Below are 17,597 nucleotides of genomic sequence, written 5' to 3' on the forward strand. Positions count from 1 at the left end.
AGACCTGCCCATCACTACATGCTGTCCACAGACCTGCCCATCACTAAATGCTGAGCCACCATAGACCCCCAAGCAACAGGCCCACCAAACCATGGACCAAAATCTTCAAACTGTGAGCCAAAATAAACCTTTCCATTTGTAAGCTGAGTCACTCAAGCATTTTGATGTGGTAAAGGGAAGCTGACTCACACAGAAGATGGTGATACCTTTAAGATGGGGTCTGAAGGAAGGTCTTTAGGTTATTGGCAGTGGGCCCTTGAAAGGGAGTATGAGTCCCTGATGTCTGTCTTTCTGTTTCTGTTTGACTTCCTGGCCATGAGTTGAGTGGTTTTACTCTGCCATATGTTCCTCCTCCATGATAAGCTGCCTGACCACAGTCTGAAGTGCAAGGAGGCCAAATCAGTCACGAGACAAAGTTTCTAAAAGTGCACGTTCAGTGCTTTCTCTTTCTAAGTTAATTATCTCCACTACCTGAGCTTGTTGTCTATTTCTTTCTGTTTTGTTTGCTGCCCCAGGGATGGAACCCAAGCCCCTGTGCATCCTAGGCAAGCGTGCTCTCTCCAGCCTTCAGTTCTCTCTCCAGCCCCAGCAACAGCAAGTTGGCACAGCGCCGATGAAAGCAGAGATTGAGGAAGGCAGGTGACATCACTGGTGCTAGTGAGGGTGTGGCAACACAGTGGCTGTTACATACTGTCATATACTGGGGGTGTGATTGTGTTTTCTGGAGGCAGTATAGTGATGTCATTAAACAATTAAATTGCACACAGACACCCTGTGACACAGCAATTTCACTGCCAGGACTTCGTTCTATACATTTACAAATACGCAGAGGTTCGTGAGCAAGGACGTTCACGCAGCATTGTTTATAACAGTAAAATAATGGACACAAATGTCCACCTATGGGGGCCAATTGAGTAAAATATGGATGACGTGAAACAAAAAGAGCTCTGCATGTGTAGATATGGGGAGCTGCCCAAGCTAAATTGAAGGCAAATTACAGGAGTGCCTTGTGGTACTCTCCCATTTGCAGCTTTCTGATAAAACCTGGTCCTGTGCATTTGATTAGAATGGCAAACATCTGGAATGATGCATGCGCACACATAAACCACAGCGGGACCTTCGCTCTGCAGCTTACATTTTTCTCTGTGGCTCTGAGTTTACTCGCATGTACATGTATTACTTTTAAAACCTAAAGAAACAAGTTAAAGAAGGAATAAGGGAGCAATGGGAGGTTAATATATCAAGAAGGGAAGGAGGAACTCACTGAATTTATCACTAGAAGGCAAACTCAGTGAAAGGGCCAGTCGGGAGGCGTTGAGTGATAGACTGGCAACACGGGCTTGCGGCTCTCGCCTGCTAAGCTGGAACTGCTTGGGACTGAAACACTTCTGCTGCGGGGCTTCCAGCACATGGCAAAGAGCAGAGAGTGGTTTGCTCCCCACTTAGAGCAGATGGCTCAGCTGTCCAAGCACAGACAGAAAGAGAGCATTGTAGGCAGAGCCACTGGCAGGACGTGCACCATGAGAAAGGCTCAGATCAGCTGAAGCTGTGTGCCGTCAGCCTAAGGGAAGGCTGGAGCTTGATAACCACCACGTCTTGGCACAAGAGTCTTGGGACAATGGAGGTGATGGCAGAGATGCAGGTAACCCCCACTCTGAGTCAGGAATGCACCAGGGAAAGGCAAGCTTGTAGAACCCCAGAATGCTCGAGGAGTGACTGGACACCAGGATATCTGAGTCCTTCAGTTTCAAAATGAATGCTATCCAGATTTCATTCACTCACCTGAAACTGAGTCTTCCTGTGTGCAAGACACAGTATCAAGCACAGGAAATAATGTGCCAAGTAAGATAAACACGGCATGAATTAAATGAAAATACAATAGTCATATCCAACGTTCGGAAGCCCACAAAACTGGCAATTTTTTTTTTTTTTTTGGTTTTTTCGAGACAGGGTTTCTCTGTGGTTTTGGAGCCTGTCCTGGAACTAGCTCTTGTAGACCAGGCTGGTCTCGAACTCACAGAGATCCGCCTGCCTCTGCCTCCCGAGTGCTGGGATTAAAGGCGTGCGCCACCACCGCCCGGCAAAACTGGCAATTTTTAAATTTTTTAAAGATATTTATTTATTTATTTATTTATTTATTTATTTATTTATTATGTATGCAGTGTTCCATCTGCATGTGTGCCTGCAGGCCAGAAGAGAGCACCAGGTCTCATTACAGATGGTTGTGAGCCACCATGTGGTTGCTGGGACTTGAACTTGGGACCTCTGGAAGAGCAGTCAGTGCTCTCAACCTCTGAGCCACCTCTCCAGCCCCAAAACTGGAAATTTCTTATGGATTGATGTAAATAAAAAACAAATCTATTGCCCAGTTAATGACTTAATTAGTTTTGAGAAAGAATAATAACGAGGCAATCAAACCAGATCTGGTTTGTGTGGGTGTGCCTGCGCCTGCATGGTGGGAGTCAGGAAAGGTTTCCCTTTAGGAGTTAATTCTCAGGAAGCAAGGATGGGGAGATAAGATTTAGTGAAGGTGACAGATTATTTCACATTAACTCAGGTACAAAAGTACTAGAAGGGTAGGAATGTGGAATGTTCCAGAGACTAAGACACGAAACAAAACACAGCCAGGAAGAGGGGGTAAACAGATCACTAGGGAAGCAGGAGCCAGATCAAGCAGGGCCTTGTATGTCACATCAAGGGTTTGGGGTTTTATCCCAAGAGGTATCCAAGACAACTGGTATACAACTTACATCTCCAAGCTGGTCAACCCCAGGGACCATGCAGGACTCAAAGAATGTTCCATCCATCCCTTGAGGCTCTACTTTTAGGTCTTGTTGGGTTCTTGAAGCTTTCCATGTATCCAGTGTATGTGTGAGACATACCACAGCCCTCTTGTGGCATTCAGAGGCCAGCTTGAGAAAGTCCGTTCTCTCCTCCCACCAGGAAGGTTCGTCCTGAGACTCCACGGCTGGCAGCAAGTACTTTCACTTATTGAGCCATCTTAATGGCCCTCACATTCATGTTAATGCAGACTGACCTGGAACTCTGTAGCCCAAACTGTTCTTTTTGGTTTTTTTTGGTTTTTCGAGACAGGGTTTCTCTGTGGCTTTGGAGCCTGTCCTGGAACTAGCTCTGTAGACCAGGCTGGTCTCGAACTCACAGAGATCTGCCTGCCTCTGCCTCCCGAGTGCTGGGATTAAAGGCGTGCACCACCACTGCCCGGCCCCAAACTGTTCTTGAACTCTCAGCAATTCTCCTGCCTCTGCCGCCCTAGTCTTTCACCACCGCACCTAGGCTTTCATCTCGCTTGTGTCCAATATTCACAGGCACACAACTACACTGATAGTCAGGGTCACTTAAAAATTGACATTTAGGCAGGGAGTGGTGGTGCACACCTATATTTAACTCCAGCATTTGGAAGGCAGAGGCAGGTGGATCTCTGTGAGTTCAAAATCAGCCTGCCCTACATAGTGAGTTCCAGGACAACCAGGGCTGTGTAGAAAGTCTCCAAAAACTAAAATAAAATAAGACAAAACAAACAAAAACGAGGAATTGGAATCTAGGTCCTTCCACCCTGAATCCTACCAAGGTAATGGCAGTAGGGTGAAGCAGGTAGGCCAGGGCTTTCTCAGCTAGGAGGCTGAGGAGCTGGAGGTGGCTCAGGTCTCCCACCAGTAGCACCACGAAGCTGGAGACTGACCATGGGCAGGCTGAGCATGTGCAGGACATCCGCCATGGAGCAGAAGCAGTGCAGGCTGATGAGTCAAGGAGGACCACTGTTGGTGAGAGTCAGTTCATCCCACGGGCAGCTGCCAACACCCACATCCCCCAAACCGAGGAACAGAGCTCACAGGAGACTTGTCACCAAAAGCCTTCCTCTCTCATATCCCCTCCCACTTCAGCCCCCTCTCCGTCTGTCCTTTTAAGGAAGGTACTCTGGAGGCAAGGCAGTCCATGAGAGAGGGTACCTGCTGCTGGGGACATGGAGGAGAGGGTGGGTTTCAGAGTTCTTGGTGACAAGCTGTGGGGAATGAGAGTCCCAGAGAACATGGGTTTTCCAAGAGAGCTTTCCATTCTCTATTCACATTTGGATATTATGTACAAATGTGCCACCTGGAGCAACTGCAGCTATCTGGCGACTCGGAAGACAGTAGCCAGCATACTGAGAGCTGAAAGGATGTTGGTCTTTGATGTTTTCATTAAGCAGATCAAATAACCAACATGGAACCTACATCATCTCTGCACCTCTTTGAGAGAGGGCAGGAAGGAAAGACTATGAAAGACTGTGTACACTACAGAGCATGTGGGGGTCAGAGGACAAGCTTCCACCATGTAGGTCCTGGGTAAAACTCAGGTCATCAGGCTTGGTGGCAATCACCCTTATCCAGAACCATCTCACCAGCCCCCATACATTTTTTTTTATTGCACTATATATTTTTCTAAGTTTCCCTCCTTTCCTCCCCCTCTACCCTCTCCTATGACCCACATGCTCATAACGTACTCAGATCTTGTCTTTTTCTCTTTCCTATGCAGATCCATGTATGTCTCTCTTAAGGTCGTCTTTGTTGTCTAGGCTGTCTGGGGTTGTGGACTATGGGTTATTTTTTCTTTGCTTTATGTCTAGAAGCCATTTTGAGTGAGTACATATTATATTTGTCTTTCTGGGTGGACTGGGTTACCTCGCTCAATATGGCTTTTTCTAGATCCATCCATTTGCCTGCAGATTTCAGAATGTCATTTTTTTTTTTAACCACAGTGTAGCAATCCATTGTGTAAATGTACCACGTTTTTTTATCCATTCTTCAGTTGAGGGGCATCTAGGTTGTTTCCAGGTTCTGGTTATTACAAATAATACCAGCCCCTTCTTAATTTCGTGACACTGTCACATAATGTATGAACTACTGACGTGTGATCTAATTAGTCTTATCAAGAAAAAACAGGAGTCAGATATTGGGGGGAAATCAGAAGATCAAAGAACCAGGAGTGGCCGTCAGTTGTTCACTACCTGTCTCTGTCCTCAGTCCAGGAGGTCAAGATCTTGTCTCCACCTCCAAATGCTGGGATTAAAGACATGTGCCACCACTGCTCAGTTTCTATGATTAACTAGTGGCTAGCTCTGCCCTCTGATCTCCAGGCAAGCTTTGTCAGAACACAAACGAAATACCACACAACAAACTATCTAATGATCTAGTTCTCTATCCTTGCTGTAAGTGGAGTGTATCACTGTGAGTGCCTTTAGACACAAGAAGATCCAACTAAGAATTATGAGCGCACCTGGGATTCATGCAGGAGAGGGCACAGCAGGAACTGCCCATTCAGCACTGAGTATGAAAAGGACTAATACAGCTTTCACCTGTGTGTGCTCCCTAAAGCTAATCTTCCCAAAGCATCTTATAGGCAGGTAGCCAAAACATATGCACAGATAACTCCAGCTGGCCCTGCTACAGGTCTGTAATCCCAGCTACTGGAAAGGCTGAGGCAGGAGGATTCAAGTGCAAGTCTTGTTTAAGATAACAAAGTTCAAGGCCAGCCTAGCACCACAGTGAGACCTAGCCTCGGAACTATTAGGGGTCAGGCTCAGGAGTACTGTGTTTGCCCATCACAAGTGATGCTAAGAGTTCACACTTAGAACTGTAAAATATAAATTCTGTCCCTCATGGTCTTCCCTCAGGGAAGACACATCACTTCCCGAAAGGACTCCAGTGGACTCAGGCAAAGGTCTGGGGACATGACACTAGGTGACCTAACATTGTTTCCATGCATGTTTGCTCCCCCCCCCCCCCCCATTTAGACACTGCTGAGTCATTCAGCATCACCAGGAGCTAGCTGTCCCCTACCCTCCACTCAGGTGTTAAGGACACTGGACTAAGAGCCACACCCCACCATTCAGCAAGTGCCAGTCAGCTCTGCAAGTGTAAAACAAGAGAAATGGCAAGAAATCTCTCGGGACTGAGATGAGCACAGGCAGAAATCAGACACTGACACTCTACAGCACCAACTTGCAAATTTTCAAGGATGCTTTATATGTGAATGCTTTTGGAGACAGCACCTTTACTTCTTGGGAAAGGAAATAAATATGTGGAAGTGAGCTTTACAATAAAAAAAGGGGGGACAACCTAGATAGTCTTCATGGGCAGGAGGAAGTGGACTAAGTTGAACACATCCTTACAAAATATTTTTATTTTATGTGCATGTTTTACTTTCATGTGTGTGTGTATGCACATATATACAGAACTATGTGCCATGTGCATGGCTGGTGCTCCAGAAGGCCAGGTGTCAGATCCTCTGAAACTAGAGTTAGGATAGTTGTGAGCAGCCATGTGGGTGCTGGGAACTGAACCCTGGTCCTTTGCAAAAGCAACAGGTGCTCTTAGCACCTCAGCCACCTTTTCATCCTCAGTTCCATGCACTGCCACTAACCTGATACAAATACAAAGGAATGTTAAAGAACTCTGGATCTTTTCTTTTATTTCTGTTTTTTCCAGACAGAATTTCTCTGTATAGCCCTGGATATCCAGGCACTCACTGTGTAGACCAGGTTGGCCTCGAACTCACAAAGATTTACCCGCCTCTGCCTCCCAAGCACTGAGATTAAACACATGCACCACCACTGCCTGGCAGAACACTGGATCTTAACGGCAGACAATAGGGTAGGCTATCCTGTCTCATTTTCATTAAAGAAAAGTTAATGTTTACAATCATAGAAAAAGTCAACAGGTAAAGTTACACCAAATGAAATGGTTATTTATGGGGTATTAGAATTTGGAGGGGTTTCAGCTTTTTTCTGCTTATTTCCCGTTTTTCACATGACATGAAGAATATTAATATACCACTTAAAACGGGGCAGCATAGGTATGAGGGGAGATTGAGACCTAAACAAGGTATCTCTTCTACACTGAATGACTATAGGCCTAACGAAGTGGTAGACAGTGTGCCATGTCTGTTCCTGCTGTGGTAAACGCATGGCATGAAGACTCAGTTGCCAGGCTTCCTGACAGCACCAGGGATCTTCTTGCTCAGGCGTCTGGGGCATCTGACTACCGTCTAAGTCCGAGCTAAGACCTGGCAGGTATCAGCAGTAGCAGGGGCCCCAGACAGACAACGGCTGGAATGTAGGTAGGTCCTCAGCGACTCTTCCAGGACCACCAAAGTGAAGACAGCTCCTAGAAGAGAAAGGATGAACACCCAGAAGATCCAAGAGCTCAGGGGTTCCAGCCCAGGCCCTCCCATTAAAAATACCCCCCCACACTCCTTCCAGGAAGCAGGACAAAGAATCAGAAGCCTCGAAAGCTAATGCAAGCCCCTGAGCAGGGGAGAGTCAAGCAGGGATATGGAAACCAATTTCCCCCCAAATCTTTATAATCCTAAATCTACTGGAGGATTCAAAAGGGGACTCGGGGGCTTGAGGCAGGTGTGGTAATAATCTGAAAATGCAGAAGGCTTTAGAAATCAAAAGATTTAGTGTCAACACTGGCCAGGGGATGCACAGCAGCAGTGTCCAGACTTGGAAGCAGCAGTCTGTCTGTATGTTGGCACTTCTACCAGCGGACCTTCTCAGAGTGCGTTCTAGAGACATTCTCTGCCTCTTTGGTCAGGGGACTCTAGCTTTCCTGCTGCCTGCACCCACATCCACAGATCAGAGGCTGTCAACATGACTCCATTTTAGGGTCGAACGACACTTTCACAGGGGTCACCTAAGACCATCAGAAAACACAGATATTGACATTACGATTCATAACAGTAGCAAAATTACAGTTATGAAGTAGCAATGAAAATAATTCTATGCGTGGGGTCACCAAAGCATGGGGAACTGTATTAAAGGGTCATAGCGTTAGAAAGGTTCATAACCCCTGCGCCAGATACATATACATTAGGTGGCAGCTGCTGCTCTACTCCCTTCAGGAATGAGCACGTAGGAGTGAGCTCTCGAGATTGCGCTACATGTTCACACTGGGACACCGTGCAGTCACAGAACTGATGGGGAAAGCATGTTACTGTATTACAAGGATATGATCTGTGACATTTCAAAAACACCTAGTCCCTGTATTATGGAAGCTATGGCCGAGCAGAAGTGTTCCTGGTCCCATAGGAAAAAAAAAAAGAGGGCAGCAGTAAGGAAGGAGAGCTAAATCTTTCTATCATCCCCAGAAGACCCCAGCTGCCCTCTTACACATCATGAGCAGGATACTGATCTCTTGTAGCACAGGTGGGACCACAACCAGCAGCTCCAGCCAGCCCACAGCTGTTTGGTAGTTTCTAGGATCTGGCTGGTAGCTGAAAACTGCAATGAAAGACCTCAGCAAACTGCTCGAATAAGGCTCTCTATGAGTGGCAGGGAATGCCTGTCAGCTGGGTTCCTCAAAGGTGTAGCCTCCGCCCGCCTGTCATCAGCTCCCCTAACAAAGTCACTACAAGTAGAGGCCAGATCCAGGTTGAGTCAGGTGAAGAAGCTCCCCCTCCCCCCCCCCCCCCCCCCCCCCCCCCCGCCATGGGACTGGCCTTTGAATCAGGAGCAGACAGTCCACAAGTGAAAAGAGTCGCAAGTTTATTTATTTATTTTTTGCTTTTTCGAGACAGGGTTTCTCTGTGGCTTTGGAGTCTGTCCTGGAACTAGCTCTGTAGACCAGGCTGGTCTCGAACTCGCAGAGATCCGCCTGCCTCTGCCTCCCGAGTGCTGGGATTAAAGGCGTGCGCAACCAACGCCCGGCGAGTCGCAAGTTTAGAGACGGCTTTCTCTCCTCACCAGAGCTCTCCACAGATGACAACCCAGCCTCGGATCCCAGGAGAGGGAACAGGGCTTGGGCCTTCCCATCTAGGGCCAGAACCTGGGAAGGACTAAGTCTTTGTGCCAGGCCTGGTTTCTCTTTACACTGAACATTTAGAGGTGGGATGGAAAGAAGCTAATTTCCATTTCCAAACTCCTATGCAGGTCCTGGTCCCACTGAGGCAGATACAGAGGAGGGGTCTAACGTAATCCATCTTACCCAGACCTTTCCCGGACTGCTTCCTATGGTCCGACAGCAGCTAGGCGTCTTCTACTCTGCTCTCCAGGGCATCTAATCTTCTGACAACATGACACAATGTCATCTACATAGTTGCTCCAGAACCCCATAAATGAAATTTTTACTAAACCACGTGTTTTAAATTTACAATTTTGTGTTGGGCTACATCTGACAGCTATCCTGGAGTATGTGGCCCAAGCGCCTCAGGTAAGACACTTGCAGAGTGTTTAAACTGTCTGGTTCTTACCATATCTGCCCCTCAAAACCCACCACCTTAGGTTGGGGGAGGGAAGAGTGTGCAAGCTTGGGAGTAGGTAGCATAGGTCTTCCACAGAGCCTCGCAGTATCGGTGGACTTTCTCAGAACAAGGAACTAGCCAAGTGATTTCTAGGATTCCATCCCAGATTTCCTAGGACCCTGTGGGGTCTAGGTTAAGCCTACTTTGGGCCTTGTTTGACTAGGTATGTTAACTTTCGGCAAATTACATTTTACCATCAGGACTAGTTTCTAAGCTTATAAAAGGAAATTTCTACAGTGGTACAAGCCATAAATCCCAGCACTTGGGAGGCAGAGGCAGGTGGATCTCCGCAAGTTTGAGGCCAGCATGGTTTATAGTGAGTTCCCGGTAAGGAGACCATCTCGAAAACAAAGAAAAAATAAAATTCTGCCTCACTAGCCTCCCTCAAATTAGAACACTGGGTGATGTGGGATGGGGAGGCATGCTCAGTCACCCTCCCACTTCATCCTCCTGGACCCCTTGGTCCCACCATCTCTGCAGCTCTAAATCAGCCAGGGGACAGCATGCTGGGCCAGTTTAAGTCCCACCCCCTCCCACCTGGAGAAGAGAACAACTCGGTAAGCCCGAGCTAGCAGTCCGGTTCTGATCTGCCTGACCTGGCCTTGGGGCCACCCCAAGCCAGAGGAATCTGACACCACCCAGCCTTGTGCGCCTCTAGCCTCTGGGCTTCCTTCCTCCCGTGTAAGGAGTTGCACATTGGCCTTGAGAAAGATACTAGCACACCACTAAACCACACAATTAATGCTCAATAAAGCAGTAACCAGTAACTACAAGTTCTTCTTGTTCACCTATGCCTAAAACATCTGCCTCTCCCATGGCTCAACTGAAGTAAAAAAGTGAAAGATGTTTGAAGATTTCAGGTATTTATCCAGATCGGCAAACAAAGGGCCACGTTTGGCCAGGTGTCGAGTATTTGGTTCTAACATACACCAAAAAGGAAAAGATTAATACTATTAATAATAATCTTAAAATGACTAAACAATATTCAAGGAATTTTCACATTTGGAAATTACATAAAAATAACATCTCAGTGTGCACAGATAAAGGAATGTTGGCCAACAGTAAGTACGTTTGTACACTGTGGATGAGCCACACAATACCTACTATCTGACCTTTTATGAACGTCAGCTACAGCCAAGCGTGATGGCGCACACCTGTAATCCCAATAGGATTACGGAACGAGGATGAAGCTGAGGACTGCCCAGAGTTCACTGCCAGCATGGACTTACTACACAACAAGAATAGGCCAGTAACAACTACACTGCAAAGCCTCATCTTCCCCAACTCCCCACAAAAAAATTCCAAGTCCTGGTCTAGAGGTCCAAGAGGAGCCCCCAAAGCTGCTGCTGCTTCTACTTCCTGCTGGGCACCTACCTGCTTGGATCTGCTTTCCACCCATCTGTAACTTTCTGAGGGCTGCTGGCTTGGCTGCCTAAAACTTCTCACATCTTTTAAAAGCAAACTGAACAGTCAAACTGTGCCATGATACTATGACATGGGCCTTCGGTTCCTGTGCACTTGGTCATAAAGGGGAGTGAGCACTGGTGGCTGCCCTAACTTAAGTCTGTTTTATCCCCCTGAGCTCTGTTTGGCCACTTTCTTCCCAGGTCACTTTCTCCTGTAATTACCTTGAACTCTAGGAAACCCAGAACTGACCCATAAACATAATGTACAGTAAAGGACCAAAACTAGCTCCAAGCAACAGGGAGCTTGGCAAGGCTTAAATGAGGGCAACTGCCATTACGGTGAGGCTGTACTCTAGAGAAGCCAGACTGCTCCTCCGAAGTGATGACATTGGGAACTTCTCCAATCAGATTACTAGCCGCACCAAGAAGATCCACTGTCAGGCACACCCCAACCCTCGACTGTTTCCTGATGGAGGAAGGTCATTGGTTAAATAAAAAGAAACTGCTTGGCCCTCATTGGTTAGAAGATAGGTGGGAGGAGTAAACAGAACACTGGGAGGAAGAGGAAGTGAGGTCAGACTCGACAGCTCTCCTCTCAGGGGCAGAGGCCTCAGAGAGACACGATGCTCCACTCTTGCGGGCAGAGGCGAGAGCTCTGCTCTCTGAGGCACACGAGATGAAGCTCCGACCCAGGATGGACATAGGCTAGAATCTCCCTGGTAAGCCACCTTGTGGGCTACATCAGATTATTAGAGATGGGCTAGTCCAGGTGTGAGAGTTAGCCTAAAAGAGGCTAGATAGAAATGGGCCAAGCAGTGCTTAAAAGAATACAGTGTCCGTGTAATTATTTCGGGTAAAGCTAGCTGGGTGGCGGGATACAGCCCACCGCTCCTAATACAACAAATGGCGCCCAACGTGGGGCTCGAACCCACGACCCTGAGATTAAGAGTCTCATGCTCTACTGACTGAGATAGCCGGGCAGCTGGGATGATGGAGACGCAGCCCCGCCACTCCTATTACTACAGTTTCCCTTTTCTATGAGAGCTCAAGGTCCCTGTCAGCCCCTTCAGGACTAAGGTGGGAGTCCAACACCTTTAATCCCAGCACTGGGGGAGGGAGGTATGGGGAGATGGGGAGAGGCAGTGGGTCTACATAATGAATTCCGAGACAGCCAAGGCTATGTAGAAAGACCCTGTCTCAAAACAAAAAACAAAACAAAGGGCTGAGGTGGGATCACTGAGTCAACCCGATCTCCTCAACCTGCTCTGCTAACCCAAGTCCTTCTCTGGCCTTCACCAAAGCTTACCTCTAACTGATGTATTGGGACAAGCAGGTTAGCCTGGTCTCTTGGAGAACTCCCTAAGCAAGACGTTTCCTTTGAAACCCCAAGAGCAATCACCAATATAAAGGCTAAATTTTCTCCCTTGTGTTATTAAAATTATACATAATTATGTTTAAGTTCCATAACTCTTAAATCCCTCTACAACAAAGGAAAAATTATTAAAACATTTAATCACTGAAAATACAAATACATTAGCAAATGTATTTTAGGATACTTATACAAAATTTAACACAAAATTAAAGACTCTGACGATAAGCAATATGGATACTACTCTTTTTCCTTTACCAATTTTTCAATCCTTGGAACTAATGACGTGACTGCAAGTCTTAGGGCAGAACCAAAACCCAGCAGGTTCCTTTGTTTTGATGCAGTCAAGGCTGAAAAGGTGGCATCACATAGACAGACGGTGGAAAAGGGCAGCAAGAGTTTCACTGCCTTTTCATGGAGCTCTGGGTAGCTTGTCTTTGCGCTTACCCAAAACTGAGTTACAGACATTGATTTATAAGCTGACTGTAGACTCGTATCCAAAGATAATGCCGCTAATTTTTCTTCTTCAGAGTCAGTGAGGTTGTTATTCTGGTGACTGGCAAAGGGATCAACGAGCCACAGATTTCCCAAACGTAAGTCCTCTTGTGGGGGGTAGCAGTCATGGAAAACCTGAGCAAGTCCTTCTAAGTGCTCAATAATAATGCCAGTGATGCTTCTCACACTCACATCTGAGGAGTCTAAGAACTCAGAAAACAAAGGGAACATGTCATAATCATTCTCTCGTGTGCGCTCCACCCACATTTTTAGCTTTTTCTTAAATATGTCGACTTTGTTATACAAATTGAAAAGAGTAGCCACGGTCCCTTGGAGAGCAGAATTTAACTTATTTATAAGTGAAAACATATCTGCTAAATAGGCTAGCTTTGCAACCCATTCCTTGTCTTGAAAATATCTGGCCAAATCTGAATGCCTTTGATTTAAAAGTATTTCAATTTCATGTCTCAGTTCAAATAATCTTGTTAAAATTCTCCCTTTCGACAGCCAACGAACTTCAGCATTAAGCGGTAAGTTCACATGCTCCGATCCCATCTCTTCACACAGAGTCGTCAACATTTGTGAATCTGAGGCACCGTTCTTTACAAAGCTTAAAATTTGTGCTGACTGCAAAAGGATTTCATGTAAGCATGGAGATAGCTTTTCTGTTGCTAAGTGTTCGCGGTGAATGAAACAGTGTGTGAATGTCACTGCATTCTTGGTAACTTCTTGAATTTTTGACTTTAAACGAGAACATCTATCAGTCATGCTTGTGGCCCCATCAGTACAGAAACCAACACAATGGGTCCAACTCAGAGATCTACTATCAATATATTTATCTATTAGCTCAAACGCTTCAAGATCTGTGCTCGGAGAAGACATTTCAGTACAAAATAACAATTCTTCTTTCACATCCCCACATGCATAATCGATGAAGCGAACATAGCAGAGGAGAAGGGTGCCGTCTGAGGTCTCCGCTGACTCATCTATCTGAAGGGCAAACCACTGGGATTCTCTGACCTTCTGAACCAGCTGGTCTTCAATGTCTGCAGACAGCTTGTTGATCCTGCATCCAATTGTGTTATTGGAAAGAGGGATGGTTTTCATTTTGTCTCCAGCACTTGAACCCAAAACTTCTGAACACATTTCTACTAAATACGGTTTAATTATTTCTTCAGCGATAGATAACGGCTTCTTCCTGGCAGCAATTTGGAAAGCAATTAAATAAGAAGTTTTCACAAGCGACTCTTCAACTAGTAAACACTGTTTTAAAGGACTGTTTTGACATTCGATTTCAACTGATTTTTCCTCAAAAAAGTCTCCTGGCTTGTTCTCTAACTCAGAATGTTTTTCCTTCAAGTGGTTAGAGAGACTGACTGACATCACGCTTTCTTGAGGTAAGATCTCTCCACAAATGACACACTGTGCTCTTGGTGGACTTTCCTCTGATTCAGAACAGATAATAAAACCAGATTTTATATATTGTGCATCACAAGTCTGGATAAAGTCCACTCTTTTCTTCTTTGCAAGTGGAGAATCAGGTTCTTCGTTTTCCCCATTTGGCAGAGGTAAATCTGAAGGAAATATTTAAATATGAACACTTGTGTTATGAGAACCTGAACAAAATTCCATTAGCAAGATGGATTAACATTAACTTTAGGGATTAGAGAACAGTTCAGTGGTAGCACTTTATCTGAGATGTCACCCTGGATCCAATCCTTAGCATCAATATAAAACAACATACTACATATAAAATCTAAAGGCCAATCTTAGGAGTTTGATTGTACTGTGTATACTACCATCTATGCCCTTTTTGGGAGCATGGGGGTTAGAGACATGGCTTCTCTGTGTAGACTTGGCTGTCCTAGCACTTGCTCTGTAGACCAGGCTGGCCTCAAACTCAGAGAGATCCACCTTCCTCTGCCTCCTGAGTGCTGGGATTCACCACCACCAGGCTCTTTTAAGAATCTTAATGCAGGGGACAGTGAGATGGCTCAGCAAGCAAAGGTACTTGCTACCAAGCTTGACAAGGTGGATGGATGTAACAGCTTCTACAAGTGTTCCACATATACACTGTGGCATGCTCCCAAGCATGTACAGACAAGTACAAAATAAAACAAACAAAATAAAATACAACAGAATCCCTAAGTAGGGCTAGGAATGGTAGCACACTCCTGTAATCCAGCACTTAGGAGCCAAAGGCAGGAGGATCAGGAGCTTAAGGTCATCCTCAGCTATACGTCCAGTCTGAGATCAGTCTGTGACATTACATGAGATACCCATGTAAAATATCAATGATTACTTTTAGCGAGTAAGCTTTATCTATTTATTTAGAGACAGGCTCTTGGTGTGCGGCCCAAGCTGGCCTTGAACTCAAGATTTCCTGCCTCAGTCTCCCAAATAGCTGGGAGTACAGTAACTTCACCACAACACCCAGCTCCAGACTGGGCATTTTACATATACGTTAGGGAAGGGACCTGGCCAGCTTGAGCATGGTGAGCATGGCTCTGGCAGGCTTTGTTCTCCTCCCTCATTCCCTCTGCCTTGCTAAAAATCTTTAGGTTACATTCCTAAAACTAGTCACCAAGGTCCACTCCCTTAGTTTGCCACTTCCTCCTCCTAAGGCTGACTACCAAGGTCCGGCTGTCAAAGTACTGAAGTCCAGCAATCAGAAGCCTCCTTTGGCTCATCTAATTAACATGTCCAGTTAAAATTAAACACCTCATCCTAACACAGAGATTCCCATTTTACCTTTATAAACTGCCATCTGCCTATGGGCCACATCTGTCTCTCCTTTCTCCAGAGGCAGTCCTTTGTTCCTCTGGGACAAATACCCCTGTCCCCTTTTCTTGTTCCCTTCTCTCTCATTCTCTATCTCCTTTACCACCACATCCTATCCCATTCTAACATAGGCCTCCCCTTTTTCTCCTCTTACAAATTACACTGCAAGGTCATTTGCTGTTGTTTTTCTGCATGCTTAGTAAAGGATCTCTGTGAAAATAGGTGTCTAGGTGTGGTTTGGGCCTAACCCAGGGTCTGTGGAGGAGCCCCAATGTTCAGAAGCCCCTTTGGTTAGTCTGTGAGACAGGGTTATTGTTAGAAATGGAAGAACCTAGGCTATAGCTCTGTGATCAACGCAAAGCTCTGAATTTGACACACACACACAACTTTGGGCAGAGCTACCTAGCTACTAAAGTAATTAAAAACATAGGAATATGGGAGTAAGGCACTACCACTGACTGGGGCAATGCTTTACAGCTTCCCATGCAGGAGTTCACATTTTCTACCACCAACACACCAGAGCATTATCTGTTCTCTCAACAACTGATAATTGAATAATTAAATGCAGCGTTTATTTTAATTTTTTTTTTTTTTTTGGTTTTTTGAGACAGGGTTTCTCTGTGGTTTTGGAGCCTGTCCCGGAACTAGCTCTTGTAGACCAGGCTGGTCTCGAACTCACAGAGATCTGCCTGTCTCTGCCTCCCAAGTGCTGGGATTAAAGGCGTGCGCCGCCACCACCCGGCTTTTATTTTATTTTAATTTTTTTTTTTTTTTGGTTAAATGCAGCGTTTAAAAAGAGGAGAGCGAGAAAGAGAAAGAACTAAGGCTCAATCACAAATTCTTTTAAGCAAATATGTATGTCAGTAATTATAACGGCTTATCTAAACATTTGAGAGAGCATGTACATGTGTGAAATGCTTAACTCTACACACAGTATTTTATGTGCATATGGATTTGTACCATGCTAACATTTCACACTCAAGAATTGCTGTCTTTACCTTTTTATTAAAAAAAAAAATCAGAAAGCAAACCTTATACAAGGTGCCAGGACACTTACCTGTCTGGCATTCAACATGGTGGGTGTGTGGTCTGCAAGAGGTAGCTTTGGTCTGTGTGCCTGGCCTGCACAATATGCCTTTGTTCTTCTGAAGCCTGCGAGGCTGCAAACACTGGAGTGTCTCATCAGCTACCAGTGTACTTCCCTAGTTAGAAACAAATCCACAGGCCAGTGTTTTTAGTAACTTTTCAACAACCATACTGCTATCAGATGAAAAGCAGTGTGTTATCCTGTAGAAGAGCAGTTACAAACAGAAAGCACTTTGAGGTAGAAAATAACAAAAACACTGTGATGGTTTGAAAGAAAATGGCCCCCAGAGGAAGTGGCACTATTAGGAGGTGTGGCTTTGCTGAGAAGGCGTACTGTTGTTAGAGTGAGTGTGTGACTGTGGAGGTGGGCTTTGAGGCCTCAGATGTGCTCAAGCCATGCCCAGTGGGACAGACCCCTTCCTGTTGCCTGCGGGTCAAGATGTGGGACTCTCAGATCCATCTCCAGAGGCACGGCTGCCCGCACCACCATGTCACAGCGTGACGGTAATGAACCAAAGCTCTGAAACCATCAAGATGTGGGTCTCAGCTATTCTTGCTGCCATGCTTTTGCCCCATCATCATTAACTCTAGCCCTCTGAAACTGTACCCCAAATTAAATGCTCCACTTTACATGCTGCCTTGGCCATGGTGTTTGTCACAGCAACTTAAAAATAACTAAGACAACCACTAACTCCTAATCAGCATAGGCTCCATTCATTGTTTCTATAAAAAAAAAAATTCTGGAAGACGGATATGTCTAGAATGGGTAAGGCCCTCCGTTCAATCCCTAGTACACACGCATACACACACAAATTACTCTGCCTAAAATACAACTGAAATAGCCAAATAAAGAAAAAACATTTGCTGCTAAGGGTAATTATTTTTTAAAAATAAACAGGCTCCACAAAATAATATATAATCTCTATTGATTACAGATCTCAACTAGGCTGGGTGTTGGTAAAGCACAGCTTTAATCCCAGCTCTCCGTAAGTGGATCTCTTGAGTTTGAGGCCAGGTTGGTTCCAGGACAGCCAAGACTACACAGAAAAACCCTGTCTCCAAACAAAAACAACAACAAAAAGTCCAGAGATCCACCTGCCTCTGCCTCCCAAGTGCTGGGATTACAGGCGTGCGCCACCATCAACCGGCTGAAAGAAAGT

At 45.7% G+C, this 17,597-nt stretch overlaps 1 protein-coding gene across 1 annotated transcript in view; it reads right to left on the bottom strand.

The window, feature by feature from the left end:
* Window positions 1–12,197: 12,197 nt before the first annotated feature.
* The window catches only part of Zmym6 (zinc finger MYM-type containing 6), a 45,220-nt gene continuing 39,820 nt past the window's right edge, over window positions 12,198–17,597 (bottom strand). The window contains exons 14-15 of the mRNA XM_005353226.3: window positions 16,409–16,553; window positions 12,198–14,144 (exon numbers count right to left, since the gene is read on the bottom strand). Of these exons, the coding sequence (XP_005353283.1) occupies window positions 12,316–14,144; window positions 16,409–16,553 (1,974 nt within the window). The 3' untranslated portion in view covers window positions 12,198–12,315. The remainder of the gene's footprint in view (window positions 14,145–16,408; window positions 16,554–17,597) is intronic.

Source organism: Microtus ochrogaster, chromosome 10 (assembly GCF_000317375.1).
Source record: "Microtus ochrogaster isolate Prairie Vole_2 chromosome 10, MicOch1.0, whole genome shotgun sequence".
NCBI lineage: Eukaryota > Metazoa > Chordata > Mammalia > Rodentia > Cricetidae > Microtus > Microtus ochrogaster.